The 17,001-nt window shown below is 34.3% G+C and overlaps 1 protein-coding gene across 2 annotated transcripts in view; it reads left to right on the top strand.

The window, feature by feature from the left end:
* side-VII (sidestep VII transmembrane protein) overlaps positions 1-17,001 on the top strand; it is a 354,532-nt gene that overhangs the window by 295,331 nt on the left and 42,200 nt on the right. For both annotated transcript variants that reach the window (XM_073074093.1, XM_073074092.1), the window contains exons 3-4: positions 1,120-1,252; positions 10,059-10,267. In XM_073074093.1, the coding sequence (XP_072930194.1) occupies positions 1,120-1,252; positions 10,059-10,267 (342 nt within the window). The remainder of the gene's footprint in view (positions 1-1,119; positions 1,253-10,058; positions 10,268-17,001) is intronic.

Genomic DNA, 17,001 nt, shown 5'->3' with positions numbered 1-17,001 from the left:
ACTCTACATACTACACACTAATTACTATAATACTACACTACTTATATTAATAAGTCAATAGTATATCACATAAAGCATGTTTCTTATTAACAGACTTCAAAAAGGAGGTGGTTCACAATTCGGCCGGTATAAATATATTTTTTTTAAGTATGTACACGAATTACTCCGACGTTAGTGGACCAATTTTAATTATTATTTTTTTATTGTGTAGAGACAAGCTGGAAGTTGGTCCCACTTAAATATGGTTAGGATCCATCTATGGGTTCTGGAGAAAATGAGGGGAACTCCTCAACCCATGTAAATATATTTTATTATTCTTTCTGGATATAACCCTGGATAGCTCAACTGGTACAGCACTAGGCGCGTAATTCCCGGTCTCGGACTATTTGAATTTTTCTCAATTTATGAATTGGTTAGGTTAGGTTGGAACATATTAGACAATATAAAACCAAGCGAGCAGGGCACGTTAGCGCCCTGCGAGCGGGTGGGTTAGGTTAGGTTAGGTTAGGTTAGTCTGTATAAATTCAGACCTTACCTTTATTCATGGTCACGTTTATACAATTTTATATAATCTATATATATAAACGTTAGTATGTCATCACTAAAAAGTGTGAAAAAATTTTTAACAAAAAAATGTTATATTTTATTATTTTTTTTAGAATACAATACAATGTAATTGCACATAAACAAGGTGCTACCGATCTCATTTACCTTTAAAACAAGCAAATATAGTGTCATCAAAATTATCAATCGATTACTGTCCCACTGCTGGGCACGGGTCTCTTCTCATGATGAGAAGGATTGGGCCATAGTCCACCGCGCTGGCCAAGTGTGTATTGGTAGACTTCACATACATAAGATTTTTTTTTATAAATCTCTCAGGTGTCCTCACGATGTTTTCCGTCCGTTTATCAAGTGATAATTAATTTCTAATACGCACATAACTTTGATTAACACATAAATCTGATTAGAGGTGCGGCCCTGGGGCTTGAACTTCGGACTCCTCGATACAGAGGCCGAGTTTCTTAACGCTAGTCGTTAAAAAACTATCACTATTACAGGCTATATAATATAGTGTATCTTAGTTTAATTCATTAATATTATTTTTATTTGTTCCAGTGCCAATGACACAAGTGGTGGCGGTGGCGGGCGAGCCGGTATACCTTCCGTGTGACATCGCCACTCAGGACGAAGACGATGCCGTGCTGCTGGTGCTGTGGTACCGGGAAGACCTGGGCACGCCTATATATAGGTAAGAGTTAAGCTTGAAATAACCTTTAAAGTTAAGGGGCCTTAAAAATGTTTTTAAACAACTCAAATTGCGGAGCGGTCACCATAACAGTCTACTGAGCGCGCTGAACCCGCTCGGAGGAGAAGGAGTCGCCGTGAGCGTATATAACGGCCCCTGGCGCGGTGTCCCTTTAGTTCCGGGACCAGAATACGACTACGGTACCCCCTGCCTATCGTAAGAGGCGACTAAAAGGGGGCTTCTTAGGTCGCGGGTGGCAAGAGTGGGAGCTCGAACCCAGGAGGGTGCCAAGTTTTATACTCATCATGGTAGAGCCCGACGGGACAATATGATTAGAGGACTCCGGTTGCGTTCCTTTGGAGATCCTGGAGTTCTCAACGCAGTTTCGAGGCTGGTCACCGGGAGGATTTTAGTGCAGTAGGAATCCCACATAACCCTGTGTCGCTCATACGGCACCGGGTACCTTTTGAAGGTTTCCCCCTCGTTAACGAAAAAAATTAAAAGAGACAATTCAGTTTCGGATTCATTCCCTTATACAGGGTGGCGCAAAATTAATCACCCTATTTTGTTTTTGAATAACTTTTGTACTGAAAAAAAAGTGATTTTGAGTAATAGAAATCGTTACCAGGACCAGGTAACTTTTTTTTGACTATTAGAAAATATGATATCTGTCAAGGGTCTATATAGACAGATATCTAATAGTGAAGTGAGCTAGTATGATCTGTCTTTATGTGTGTCTGTAGAATTGACTTTTTTACCAATTTCTTAATTAATGATAATAAATAATATCCATAAAGAACAATATTATGTATAGGCTACTACCACATACACGTTGTTACCCTTATGGCTAACACGTCATAAAAGTAAATATTTAATATTTTAATAATTCGCTTCTCCTCTGATTTAATATAATGACATTGGCGTCTACGTTATTGACAACTCCCTTGTGATATCAGCTATGTCAGAACTATTTTATATGTCGCGACAAAACGTACATTCTGAAAAAAATAAGATCATATTTAGAATTTTTCATTCAATTTCGTTATCCGTAACTTCGTATATCTTTTTGTACAAAGTATTGTAGGAGTATAAGGAGTGCCTTAATAAGGGTTTTTGTAAAGTTAAGTTGATAAAATTAGGTTTTAATGAAATTTAAGTGGAAAGGTGGTAGAATCAGTATGGTTCGTCCGGAGGGATACCACCGCCACCTATATAGCTTAAAGCATTTCTTGCGTTACGGTGAGTTGAGTCTTAAGGAGTGCCACGGCTTTTTTATCGGCCTCAGATACATCCCTGTTCTATAGGTTATAGCCTACGCCAAACTATTAGTCCGCTCTGAAGTTATTGCGAGCAGGTGTAGTCACACAATTTGCTTTGGCGACCCGATTCATTTCTATATTCAGAGCGGCCTAGCAGTTTTACGTGTACTATACTATATAGAGTTGGTTAAAGGTTTCCATGAAAACACCCCCCTTGAGAGGTTATAAAACAATTTTATAAAAATCTACAATTCATATTTTTTCATAAAACTAAACAAACTGCCTTAATCTAATCCTAGGGCGAAGTCAGGCTTTACCGAAAAGGTTTCTTTCATCAGTAAGTATATTCCCTCACGACGCGTCTTCAAAATTAAGCGCCCTTAACTCCTGAACTTAACATTACGGAGATCGTCTCGTATGCCTACCCCCACATTAATAAGATGTCGGCCCCCGTTATTTTATATGTCGCGTTTCTTCTCTTGAGTAGGTTGACAATCGCTTTTAACATCGTGGATATTCTTTAGTAGTATTTAGGATGAAATATAAAAAAAATTGAAGCACATTTTTAATAATTGTAGATTATTTAATATCGAAGGTATTTGCCATTAATTAACATTATGACATAAAGAGTTTCTACTTACAGTAGCAAATTTCTAAGCTTAAAATGAGACAATAATTTAACAAAAGGTGTATTTTCTATATTTGTTTCGTAAAATAATAAAGTATTTAAAAATGTACTTGTAGATGTCTAGACTCCGCTATTTGCACTAATGTTAGTTCATTATCTCTTTTTGTTAAGTTCAGAAAGTAATTAGTAATTAACTTTGACATACCTAATATACTTTTATTGTAATAATAAAACATAATTCTATCCTAAACCAAACACGCATTATGATAAACGTTTTTGTACTAGTTCGCTAGTGTTTTTCCTTTTCGAAACTTAGAATTTCCACTATCCGTACAAAACATGGCCACCCTATTCACACGTGATATTTTCTTGTGATTAAATTTGTCATGTCCCAAAAACGGTGTCTTGTTTACCGCGTCTGTCTTTACTCAGAGTATTATGTTCAAGGTAATGTTTTATTTAACGTCACAATTCGCGATATTGTTGAAGATATTTCATGATAATATTACCTGTAGTCACTTGGAAAATCAACATAAAGTACACCTCTAAGAAACATTTGAATTGTAGGTTACATATTTTGGATATGAAGTTTGTTGTTTGACTAGGATGGTACTACATGCTATTGTGTTCTAGTTTGTAGTAAGTGGGAAAGACACGATGCAGTAAAACTTACCATTGATAGCGACGTATCTGTGGCCAGCTTTAAAAATCCAATGGAGTCGATTAAACGAATTGTTATAGAAACAAAAAAACGAGTAATAAAACTGAAAAGGGAACGGCACTAGAATAATGAAATACAGTAAAATATATATTAAACATATATTATTGGGCTTTGAACGCGATGACAAACTTAGTTTCGATGGTTTTCTGTAATTATTAGTTGTTTGCATCAATTTAAGAAAATATACTCGTAATTACAATGTGACAAACCCCGTGGCGGTGCGGTCACCATATCCGTCTGACATGCTATGGGTTCGGGGTTCGATCCCCAGCAAGATAAAATAATGAATTTTTATTCCGTTTTTGCGTGTCCATGACTTAAAAAATAAATATAGTTTAAAAAACTAAAAAACACGCTTTTATGTTAAAATCAACTAAAAAGCAAAAAATAATCTTCAATCTAGGAATCAATTAAGGAACAGTAAATAGTATCATTGTGGAAAAAGTGTGGGGTGCTCCATTTATCAGGTTCGAAAAGCGCTGTTTAGTATTTGTTGTTATAGCGACCACCATCATGCATCGTTTGTAAAAAAATCAAGTGTCTATCTATTACGGTTTAAGAGATAAAGCCCTGTGACTCACGAACAGACAGCGGAGGGTTTCGTTTTATCCTTTGAGTACGGAATCCTAAAAATCATTCTACAAGATGGCATTATAGATATGTTTCAGTACATTTGAGTTATAGGGAAATAATATTATTATTTTCCAAAGCTAAAAATCAATCTAGTAACTTTGCCTGAACGCTCCATAAGGCGCTTTCTCTCGCCTCGAAAATCGTTAATCCTGAGGATATTGATAAGGACAATGGTACAAAATTATTAAAATCGTGTATTGTCATCGGTCCTCAATAAATCTGCAAAGTTTGAACGAAGTCTGGCCGTTTAAAGTGGGTCAAAATCGCGCCCAAAGAAGTCGGTTACAAACAAACATACAAACAAACATACAGGTGAAGCTAATAAGAAGCGTGTAAAAAATAGTGAAGCTATGTAGAAAGCGTAAACCAATGTTTCATATGGCACACCTTACATGAAATTTCAACAAGATCATCTATGATCTTGATCCAAAGCTTACATATGTACACATTTACAATATATGTACATTGTACACGTAAGTATTTACTTCAACATGGTTTAATAAACTGTCCTCTCTAAATACTGGGTGTTACATTGTACTAGTAAATTGTCAATTTACACAGCAATTGAACGTAATACGCTTTCAATTAATTCTCTCTTCATTTTGAAAACAACAAAAACAAAAAAAACAAAAATGTGGTTCACATGACAAAATAAAATGTTTCTATAAAAACTAAACTGCCGGTTGGCAGTTAGTTCGTAAGTTAGTAAGGAGGTTTCTCAATTCGACCGTATATATATATATATATATTTTTTTTTTTTATTGTATGCGGCTAGTTTCACAGGGGGTCCCATTTCGAGGAAATTTGAAAATCTTCGCCGATCCTTCGGATATGAAATCGGAAAAAATCCGATTTCATATAAACTTCAACAACTCGAGTAATTCTTAACCAATTTCAATTTTCTTTTTTTTATATGAAAGGGTGTTTCGTTGCGGTACTTTCCTATCATAACATTGGTATGCTCTGATGATTAGAACTTAAGTTATGGGGTGGAACTAATCATCACTACCCCTGCTTTTTACATATTTTATGATTTCTTACCTTCTGCCTACTCAATTCTCATTAAACTTAAAATGAACATTGAGTATCTAGATTAACATGATATGACAGAAAATTCGACCTTCAACTCTTCAACTCTGATAATGCAGCGGTGAGGCAGGTCACCCATACAAGTTAGGCATTTGATGCTTATGAATATTCAATAAGGTTGATAGGTAGAGATATATGATGGAAAATTTAGCCTTCAACTCTTAAACCCTGATAATGCAGAAGTGCCTCAACCATACAAGTTAGGCATTTGGAGCTTACGAATATATGATAAGGTCTTTGAGTAGAGACATAAGATGAAAAATTGACCATTTAGTGCTTTCACACATATTTTACAGGTCCTAAGCAGGTTCATGTAATGAAAAAAAAATGACCTTCTACTCTTTTACTCTGACAATGCTGGTGTGCTTCCAAGCTAAACCATAGGAGTTAACCAGTTTGTGCTTTCATATATGTATTAACGTCACTAAGCAGACACATAGGAAGAAAATTTTGACGTTGTAGTTTTTCTTAACTATTGAATTAAGGTAAATTGGACCGACTCACTCGCAGAGTTTTACCACCTAGTTTGATTTAATTACTTTTCTGTTCCAACCTAACCTAGCCAATAATATAGTATCTTATATAGCCTCGCCTATATTGTTTCGTATTGAATTGGTTAGGTTAGGTTGGAACATATAAGACAATATAAAACTAAGCGAGAAGGGCGCGGTTGCGCCTTGCGAGCGGGTGGGTCCAACCCGTATGAATTCAGACCTTACCTTTATTTATGATCACCTTTATATTTATTTATAATTTTACAAACCATTAATACAAACGTTAGCATAACTTTACTAAAAAGGGTGAAAAAAAAATAACAAAAAAATTAAACCGACTTCTATGTCACTACAAAGTAAAAAATAATTTAAATAAATGTTGGTTTAGTACATATTTCTTAAGTCGGCGCTCATATTGGACACGCTGTTTACGCTGTTATCAAACGAAATATATTGAGTGTAAATTAAATTTACTTATTTTAATAAAATTGCACTTTATAAAAAGCTAAAATCTTACCCATTTGCATTCTTGGTCTAGATTATAAACTCAAAGCCATTGTTTAAGCTCTGAAATTCCACAAACCGTACTATCTAAATTTGAACGGCGATCTAATTAGTTGAAATCGAATAAGCTCGTTCAACGTAAGCTCTTAAGTTCGAGCTCACGTTTAATATTCGAAAGTCGTGTTGAGGCTTTGCTACAAGGAAAACAAATTAAATGTTGCCCTTCGATAATGTATGAACGGTTTTGGTTCAAGGAAATGAAATAAAACGGATTTGGTAAACTAGAACAGTCGGCGATCGGCGGTTTACGCGGTACAAGATTCGATCTTCGGTGAAGCATACGAGTACATAATGGTGAATTTAGATTTCGATGAAGTTGTATTTTATTTTGTCCTTAGTATAATTCTTGATTTCGATGTCTGTTTCATGGAAAAGAATTGGCGAAATAACTGTTTATTAAAATTACATCGTCTACAAAGTCATATAAGTAAATTCTATTTACTTGTATACTTGGCACTCTCACAACTTAGACAAAGACATAACTCATATTGGGTTAAAATTCGTCAATTCAGCTGTAGAGCGTGCAAAAGATTGAGACACATACTTATATACATAACCTCCAAAATATCCGACACAGTGAGGTAATAAGGGGCAACAGAAGATAAAACTGTCCCGCCTATTTTTTATCTTGAAATGAAATGAAAAATATATATTTTGTATAGGCCAACGGCGGCACTTACAAATTGTCAGTTACAATATGTTTCTTAAAGTACTACCGGAATGGAACGCGACCTCTACTGAAAAGATCCGGTAAGAAATTCAACGGGTTTGTCTTTTTTTAATAATAATTATTCTCTGTTTTAAATGCCATCTTTTAAACATATAAATAATAAAGCATTAGCTCCAGTATCTTGCTTCTACACAATTGTAAAAAATATCCTACATATAATACGAGTAGTTCAGGCTTCGATATATTGAAGAGTATCACAAATCACGTTATTTGCAATCATGACAGTGATGTATACCCAAACATTTTGATTAAACTTAATTATTTATTTGTTAACGAATTGCCCCGCGACAAGGGCAGTAATTAAATCATCAACTAATTAACCTATTACACGTGCATGTTCCAATTATGTGGCTTTAATTACATCTACATATTAACTGGTGATTAATACATTATAATATTTCTGTCGCAAATTCGTATATTAATAATAGTTATAATTAAAATTATTAAAATATCGGTTGCAGAAAATATATGAGAATTTTGAATGAGAAAGCAACGTTTAGTTCAACAGACACAGAACGTGCCAAACACAAGCCGTGGCAGGCAAAATATTTCTTGTATACAATTTGACGGTGATGTTAAGAAACCCTTTGGGATTAGACTCCGGCGGCACCACCGCCACACCTATTTCTGCCTCATAACAGCAGTGTTAAACGCTGCTGTGTTCTGGTTTGCAGGGTGTGGTAAGGATGACATATTTTTCCGAGGCGTTCCAGCTTAGTCCTCAGGGGTAGCGGCGGATCTGTGGCCGATCTAAGGCAGGAAATAAATCTTATCTAAGATTGATTAGAGATGTATCTGGGTGGCAGTAGCCGTAGAAGATGGAAGTTATTACTATAATCGTTACAAAAGCTTTCATTCCATAAAGAACTTACTACCTTATCGGTACAACAAATTGCTAGGGTATTTTAGTAGTACGATTATGCAGCAGTTATATGGCGTTGTAAAAAGAACTTAGGTACTTATCGCCACCATCGCACAAGGTACTTTACAATGGAAAATAAAGTGCATACTATACAACAGTCATTATGAGTACTTACCTCTCAAGCGTTTCCTTACGAGCTTATAAATAAATAATTCTACCCCTCATATATAATTTAAGCGTACCATAGATTAGTAAAGATTACTCACTCCTAACAAGAAAATGCATAGATATATTCCTACGTCAGTAGGATAATATATCTATGAGAAAATGTAACCAGTTTTGACAATGGAAATTGTCACTGTGATCCTATTATCGTGTTTGAAAAATATTTAAAAAATGTAGCTTTTAGATAATTTACGATTGAAACGACATTTCTCCGCCCGTTTTCTTCGATTTCGTGTTTTTGCATCACGGAAAGTATGGTATATAAGGTTGGCATTGTTCCGCGTAAATTACACCATGACAGCCATTAAATTTGTCAGCCGTTTAAGCCATTTAATGGCTTCCATCAATTACAAGGCGGTGAGATATCTATACTTATCAATGGCACTCACGAAATGTACTAGAAAGTGCTAAGGTTATTTCAACATCTTACTTGGGTTATTTCAACAGGGATATTCAATTTTAATACTTCGATTTCGATGCTAGGCATGTTCTTCTACCTGAAGTGATGCTTACACGCCATTTGCATTCTTAGCGAGTAGGAAAAGCATCAAGTATTATACAGACAATATGTAAAATTGCCTTCAAAATGTTCTCTATTCGGAAATACTAAGATATTTTTATTTTTATTATTTACTAAAATAATGCTTAAAATATAGAGTACGTATACGCGCTAAAACAAAAATATACAGAATAATTATAACTTTATTACATCGTTATTATAAATCCATAAATATTAATTAAATATTATTATTATAAGTTAACGTTTATTGTTGTTGATAACAGTTTCCGTCTAAAAGATAGTGAGGCTATTTCTTATTTTAAATACAGTTTTTATTACTGATTTTAAAACCTGCTAATCCGTGTACTTAACGTGTATATTCTAAAATCTTAATTCGTTCTTGAATTAGTAACCTAGAATAGAAATGTAGCTAACCACAGGTTAATCTAGAAGATTTGGAATTGATAACCTATTTCTATTCAGAAAGCAGCGAACATATGCTATTTTCTACTTGTATATTTTTTGTAGGAGTAACAGACGACCACGCAATCCATCTGCACCCTTACCATGAGTTTTTACGTTTTGACAAATATGACTGTTTTGGTATTTGTTTACGTACAAGTATTTGCCCATAAAATTTCCATACAGCGCCCCTAGCGGATTGTATCAGAACTATAGTGTCAGTAACGTAACATCAAATATCTGAATTGACAAAATGGCGCTCTATGTTTAGTGTCTCTTTTTTGCGAACATGTGAGGTAGACAAAAATACTTGAGCACTTACTTATTGTTACGTTTACTCAGTCTACTGAAGCAAACGGAACAGAATAAAGGATTGAGTACACGTAACGTAAAATTGTGGAATGTTTTCAAAACTCATGGTAAGGGTACTGATACTTAGTGGCTACTGTCGCCCGAGGACAGCTGTAATCAACCCACATAAGATAAGATTTCTACCTGAGATTCAAACCAGAACATAGCAGTGCTTCACAATGATAGAAATAGGTGTCACGGTGGTGCCGTAGGAATCAAACTACAAAGGCTCCTAACACCTTAAAAATAATTAATAACTTTATAGAAAAATAACCTATTTATTTATTTACAGTGTGGATGCAAGAGAAAGAGACTTCGGTGTAGCAGAGCGGTGGTCAGACGAGAGTGTGTTTGCGTCGAGAGCGTACTTCCTACCAGAGAGGAGACCGGCGGAGCTTGGTGTGGACAGAGTCAGGGCGTCAGACCAGGGGATCTATAGATGTAGGGTGGACTTCAAGCAAGCTCAAACGAGGAACTCAAGAGTCAACCTTACTGTTATTGGTGAGTAGAAGCTGTTATTGTCGATAATTCTTTTTAGTGTGTAAGAGAAGTTAGAATTATAGACCAGTGATGCGAATTGTGATTTCTCTGATAATCTGGTTCGTAATTTCAAAGACAGGTAAGAAATACTTAAATAAATAAGTTACCTAACAGAGGTTAATACTATTAAAATTAACGTGATTAACTGTAAAAAAAATATAATGAGTAGGTAGTTTTTACATTTTTGAAGATTCCTGAGTCTACCAACCCATATTTAGCGTAAGATTAATGCTAAGCTTACACTTGATTTAGAGCTAAGATACACGCCTAATAGTGGGTTAGATAGTGGTCACAATGTCAGGTAGGCAGGTACTTTCACGTATCATACAGATGAAAACGCGGGCATAAAGTAGTACATACATATCAAATAAAGAGAGTACATTATATTATATTTTATATTCCTAATTCATATTCCCGTGTAAATTACAGTAAATTTTCTCAATCAACATTTCGTAAATAAAAACAATCCGTTCATTACAAAATTCGCTTCTATGTTAAATAAATATACGAATATTAGTATAAAAGTTGGCGAAAAAAGATTACAATTTTGTAAAAGCCCGATCCGGATCCAATTTATTTAAAAAATGGATGAAACCAAATTGAAGTAAAATATACGAAATAACATGTAGGAGAAGGTCTAGTACAAGAGAAATGTACCCGTGAAATGATTGTCAAACTGTGTGTTAATAGAGATAAAGTTGAAAATGTAGTAGATGTGGTTTACGAGTGTGAAGATAACGTGGTGGACAGGGCTAACGTTGATAGCAAAAATGTATGTATAGCGAATCCAAGCCTAAATCCGCTTAGGGTCGACATTGGTCGATCTGTATTAACAACCGATGATGGCATGTTAGAGTATTAAATAGTTGTTTCATAAGAACTTATATAAGTATATAAAAGTAATTTGACCTTAAAAACGTTAAACTAGAAAATATCAATAATCATATAATTTATATTGAATCATTGTAAAAATAAAAACCATCACATTAATTATCTACTCTTTGAACACAAAAAATAACTAGAAAGAATATTCGGAAATAGCAAATGAGAATTTAGTGCAGTTATTGTAAGTGATCTCTGTCGGCCATGTACATTATACTCGTAGGTAGGTAATTAGGATTAAAATTCTACCTAAACCTCAAATCAAATAAAAATATTTAATTTGAAAAAACCCTTTACTGTGTTATTTTTTATTGTCTTATCTAATCTTAGTAGATTAGATAAGACAAAATTGTTACTTTGCTAAGTGGTGGACGACGCTGCAAGGTGTTTCGTTTGTGTAAACACTACAATTAAATAAGAATACATCGGATCTTAGTATTTCTTTTCTAAGTCTAATCTCAATAGTGTACGTAAATAAACGATTGAAATAAATGACTTTAGAAACGAAACAGAACTGAATTCTTAGTGTTGATTAAATTAAGCTTCTTAAACCACCTTAACCATAATGGATGAGACGGTCATATGAAAGTCAGTATTTTATTTAGTTTTATACAAATCACTACTAGACTAGTATACATTACTTTATTAGATAATTAACACGCACTAATCGAGTCAGCGTCCAAACTAATTGTGTCAATATTACAAAGGCTACAAGTTCTCTTGAACCTACTAACATTTTTATCACATTAATGTACACCGTTTTGTGAGAACAAATAAGGGTAATTTTATTTCCAACAGAGGTTGATGTCCCACGTCTTGGAGTGTTTCAGAGCAGAAATAGTGCTCCATATATCCACAAAGATGGAATACCTCAGGGGATTGCTGTTGTACGCCTTATGTATATTATTACGCTGGAAGGTTCGCTAGAGCCCTGGATAGATCTGAAAGAATCGTAGATCGTTTGGACGATTTGTTTGAAGTAAATAGAAGTAAATAAGATAATTTTGTTTCAGATCATTAAATTTGATAAACGCTATACATCTCTTGAATACTACGGAGAATTTCTCGACAGCAGCTAAAGATCCAATATTTTAGATACGGAAAATTTAAATCAATTTGAAGATTTTTTGAAATTTTACACTTCTGGTTGTTGATATAGGTAATATATTTTAAAGTTAATTTTATAATCTCCACAAATAATTTATTAGTAGAGACATCTAAAAAGTAAAAATTAAGTTAAATTTGGTAACCTCAAGGGTACATCTTAGCTGACAATATTAACTAGTTTGTGCATTTTGCGCCATTTTATTCTATTTTATATAACAACCAACAGCTCTACTATAAATCAACAACATTAATATAACCATAATTATAGTAAAAGCATCCTGTATACGCGGTTATTATATTTACATTCGAATGCAGCGAACACAGAGTCGCTACGATAATATTCAAGTTGGTACGTACATTCTCCTGTGTAATAAAGAACACCTTTGCCTTTGTGAATATATCTCAGCGTCTCTCGCGGAATGCACTCAAGTACACTGAATAAGATTATTTAGAGCACGAAGTCACACATCCTGTATAAAGGGTAAGCACGGTGTGAACGAAAATGGTCCTTACGTAAAGCATAGTACAAAGGAATTAGAATCTTACTCCCGTAAACAAGGGACCAATTTAAAGAAGTACTTTCGTTTCGCTTGAAGTGGTTTAGAGTACGTTGCCACCGAACTTAGGTGTACAGTTCACGTTTATTTTATTAAAATATTACATACGTTGAATATAAAAGATATTGTTGCGACTTTTTGTCCTTGTGCTCTGTTTTTTTACGTGCTTCCACGATGTTTACCTTTCTTATCATGTACAAACAAGGATCAAAGAATTCTGATGGAACGCCATGAAATTTTTTGTTACCATCGCTTTTTAGGTCAACATGCTTTTATTATTGTTAAGTGTATTGTTAACGTTTTGGAATTTGGGTAAAAATAATAAGTACTAAAATATAACTATCTATCTACTACTATATATCTACTTGAATTTATATTTTCTACTCAGACTAAAATTTTATTAGTTCAAGAACTCGTAAGAGCTCGTTGCTTTTTCAAGTAAATCTCTATTTTGTCTCTAGCTCTGGGCTTTCAATTAGCGTTACTTGACTGAGCAACTTTGTCATAAACTTGAAACAGAAAATCTTACTTCTAAAAGTCACGTTTGTATAAAAGCGTAGAATAAAATACTTTAAAGCTCGTCAAGATAATAAATTTGTTCCTATCATTAGATGGAAGTACAGGCATCAAAGCTAACATAATAATGTTAAGTATCAGGTATTATTTTACTGTTTTTGGTGGAAATCTATGTTCATTGTTAGGTTTACGATTAAAACGTTTAGTGAAGATGCTTAATTTTGAGCGAAGCACGTGTAGGTAGCGGAATGTATTGTGATATATATATTTATCTTGCATACACTAGTATCTTGTGTGAGTGTGGGGGAGAGTGTGGTGCATATAGCAAATTGGCAGCGGATTGTTGTAGTTTTCATCCTAACTTGATATGAAGTCATACAATAGGACAAAAATTCTACCATATAACATCTAAGGACCAATTGGAAACGTTTTATAAACGCTTTAACGTTTTCTACACTCACAGCCCCTCCCTGTGTCGTGGGTGCCATGGACACACACATAGACAAATACACAAACACCCAGACCCAGGAAAAGATATCTAAATTCATCATTTAAATTTCTGTCTGGCCGGGGAACGAACCCGGGACCCTTTGCGCGTCAGACCGGTATGGTGACCGCTCCGCCACGCGGGTCGTCAAATTATTATTATATAATAGTAGAAGATCCGAAGCTAAGTCGAACTGGACCGAGCTGATAATAGAATGAAACTCATTTTATAACGAAATTAGTACATTGGGTAATACATTAAAAATGGGTTTGCTAAAAAAATCCTGGACAGGATATTTTTTTTTTTTTTTTGAAAAATTAATTTTCATTTTGCAGACAACCCTATATCAACGTGTTCACAATAAAACAGCGCTTCTACTGATATAAAATTTTATCTATTATCATCATGAGTGAAAGTAGTTGCCAGCGAAATACCTGTTTATACCTGACAACCCAGTAGTTCGTCCACGTAAATAATAGGCAACCCAAAGCCTGCACATTCTGTATGTTTTTAACATTCACTCAGAATAGAATTTTCTTATTATCTTGATGTTGCAAAATTTAATTTTCAATTAAATTTTAATTTTTCAAAAAATAATTAAAATTATCCTGTCCAGGATTTTTTAGCAAACCCATTTTTAATGTATTACCCAATGTACTAATTTCATTATAAAATGAGTTTCATTCTATTATCAGCTCGGTCCAGTTCGATTTAGCTTCGGATCTTAGACCATAATTATTTATTTAATAATAATTTGACGGGCGGGTTTATTGCTAAATGTTTACCTTTACACACCCCGAAACAGAAGTGCTACCTTAAAATACATAAGATATTTTTCACAAAACATTTTAAATTACTAAGAAGTAAAATAAAAACCACTTTGAATTTAACTTCTCTGAATTTGTGGAGAAGGTGCATACTTTGGATTTGTTATTTTAAAAGATTTTCTTTACGCTTCAACAAGATAGATTTCGCTATTAATATTTTCCACGCGATTTAGACAATTTCAAATAGCAGTGAAGATATTATCTTTATCTCTAGCGTACTATAATCCGCTGAAGTCTGGCCACCTCTCACTAGACTTGGTGGAAAGCCAAGAACTCACTTGGAATCCAATCTTGAGACATATAGCATTCTTAATTAATTCCCCGAGAATATAATTGTTTGAAAATATATTTCTCTCTTTAATTTTATTTTGCGAGACAAGGGCTATTCAGAGTTATTAGATCTTATTAGCTCTAATGTTACGATATGTCGATACTTTGTTTGTCGGAAAATAGATGAATTTTAGCAATTATATAAATATTGAATCATAATCGGCTTCGGATTCGTTTCTCTTAATGATGTGATATGTCTTGCTCTAGATTTTCCAAATGTTACATTGATAAAATATTTTAATTTCACCAATTATTTAAACATATGTAAATAGCACTTCATTCGTTTCTTCAAAAATATTATAATGAAACTAGATAATCCGGCAAACGTTGTGTTGCCATATAAATAAAAAAATGTTAAGGGTGAACAACCCTTATCACTTAGGAGTTTTACAAAAAAGGATTCTCAGACCTACTGAATATGCATATAAAATTTGGTGAAAATCGGTAAAGCCTTTCGGAGGAGTACGGTAACTAACATTGTGACACGAATTTTATATATAAGATTATTATCAATAACTAATGTGTTTTTATTTCGCTAACCTTATAAATCAAAACCAATTACGTTACTCGGATTTCTTCAATACTCGATGCCCACGTTTCTAACATTTGTAATTCTAATAACTTGCCATTTCGTTGTGTAACTCAACAACGCCCACGTAAGGTTTCAAAGAAGAAATAACCTAATATTAATTTATCAGTCAAAGAATAAAGAATTGCTCAAATAATCCACCTACTATCACAAGCGGTATGAAATTCCGAAGACAAGATTTCATATTATTTATTTATGGTTGGCGTACCGACGTCGGCATTTTTCCACTTTGAATCTCCTTTCCGGTAATCTTTTGAAGACGAGAAATCTACGTACATTGAGATCCGATGCAGCGATATTTGATTTGTAGATACCTAACTCGATCGCTTTTGTGATATTATACTATTGAGGTTTCTTACTTCATTGTTACTAAATGTACAATATATAATATTATGATGGTAGGGAATTAAATCTAAGCACAAGCTACGAAACCATGATGGTTAATAGTTAAATTTAAGCCTCAAAGTGGCCAGGACGAATCTAAGGTATCACAGATTTTTTAAGTTACTTTGTCGTCATCCCGTAACTGTCTCACATCACTGAGGATTTTAGGCTAAGAAGAAATGAGTAGACTGAAGTTAAGTATTAAATGTAACTACTGGCAAAGTGAAGCATCGTTATAAAACTTATGTGTTACATTTCACCAAAAAAGTTCTCGGAGAGTAGTAGGGATTCACCGGTTCTGGGGCACCGATTTTCCCCCTCCCCTCTCTATTCACCGGTTGTGGGGCACCGACTTTCCCCCCTCGCTTCCCCGTCCCCCCGCTGCCCTGTTTGCCACGATCGAGGGGCGAGCCCGGCTAAAAAAAAAAAAAAAAAAAAAAAAAAAAAAAAGTTTGGTGTCAAAATGGGGGTTTCCGACCACGCCCGATCGATTGCACGCATTTATTTTACGCTATCTCCTTTGCTTACGAAGTTAGCTTTTATGAATAACGACCTCTAATTCATTATCTAATCACCTCCTTATCTCATTAAGCTCGCTATGTCCATATAACAATACGGACCTTACTTATCTAATCACCACTCGCTGTCCTCACAACATAATAGGGTCATTATCACTGTGTCGTTAATGATGGGGGTATGCGCATGGTAATGCAATAAAAAAAACTTCGTATTGACATTGTTTATTATTTCCAAAACAACCTTTTGAACAATTGCGATACTACAATATCGTTTATCAATTTATCCTCACAAAACAGGCTTAAAAAATCTCTGAGTGTATTTCCATAATACATGTAATGCAAGTATGTAAGACTATATTCTCCACAAACTGAAGACCAATCAAGTTGTATTCTATATCTATTAAAATCCCAATGCTTTGCGTTCCTTCTGAAAAAGGCTTTGTGATGGCCTGTTGGTGGTCGGCCATATGAATCAAAATACCCACCGATGCCATTTCT

The sequence above is a fragment of the Epargyreus clarus genome, unplaced genomic scaffold, assembly GCF_041222505.1.
Source record: "Epargyreus clarus isolate Ecla_fem2 unplaced genomic scaffold, WU_Ecla_fem_2.2 ptg000006l, whole genome shotgun sequence".
Taxonomy (NCBI): domain Eukaryota; kingdom Metazoa; phylum Arthropoda; class Insecta; order Lepidoptera; family Hesperiidae; genus Epargyreus; species Epargyreus clarus.
This window is presented reverse-complemented; position numbering and strand designations above follow the sequence as displayed.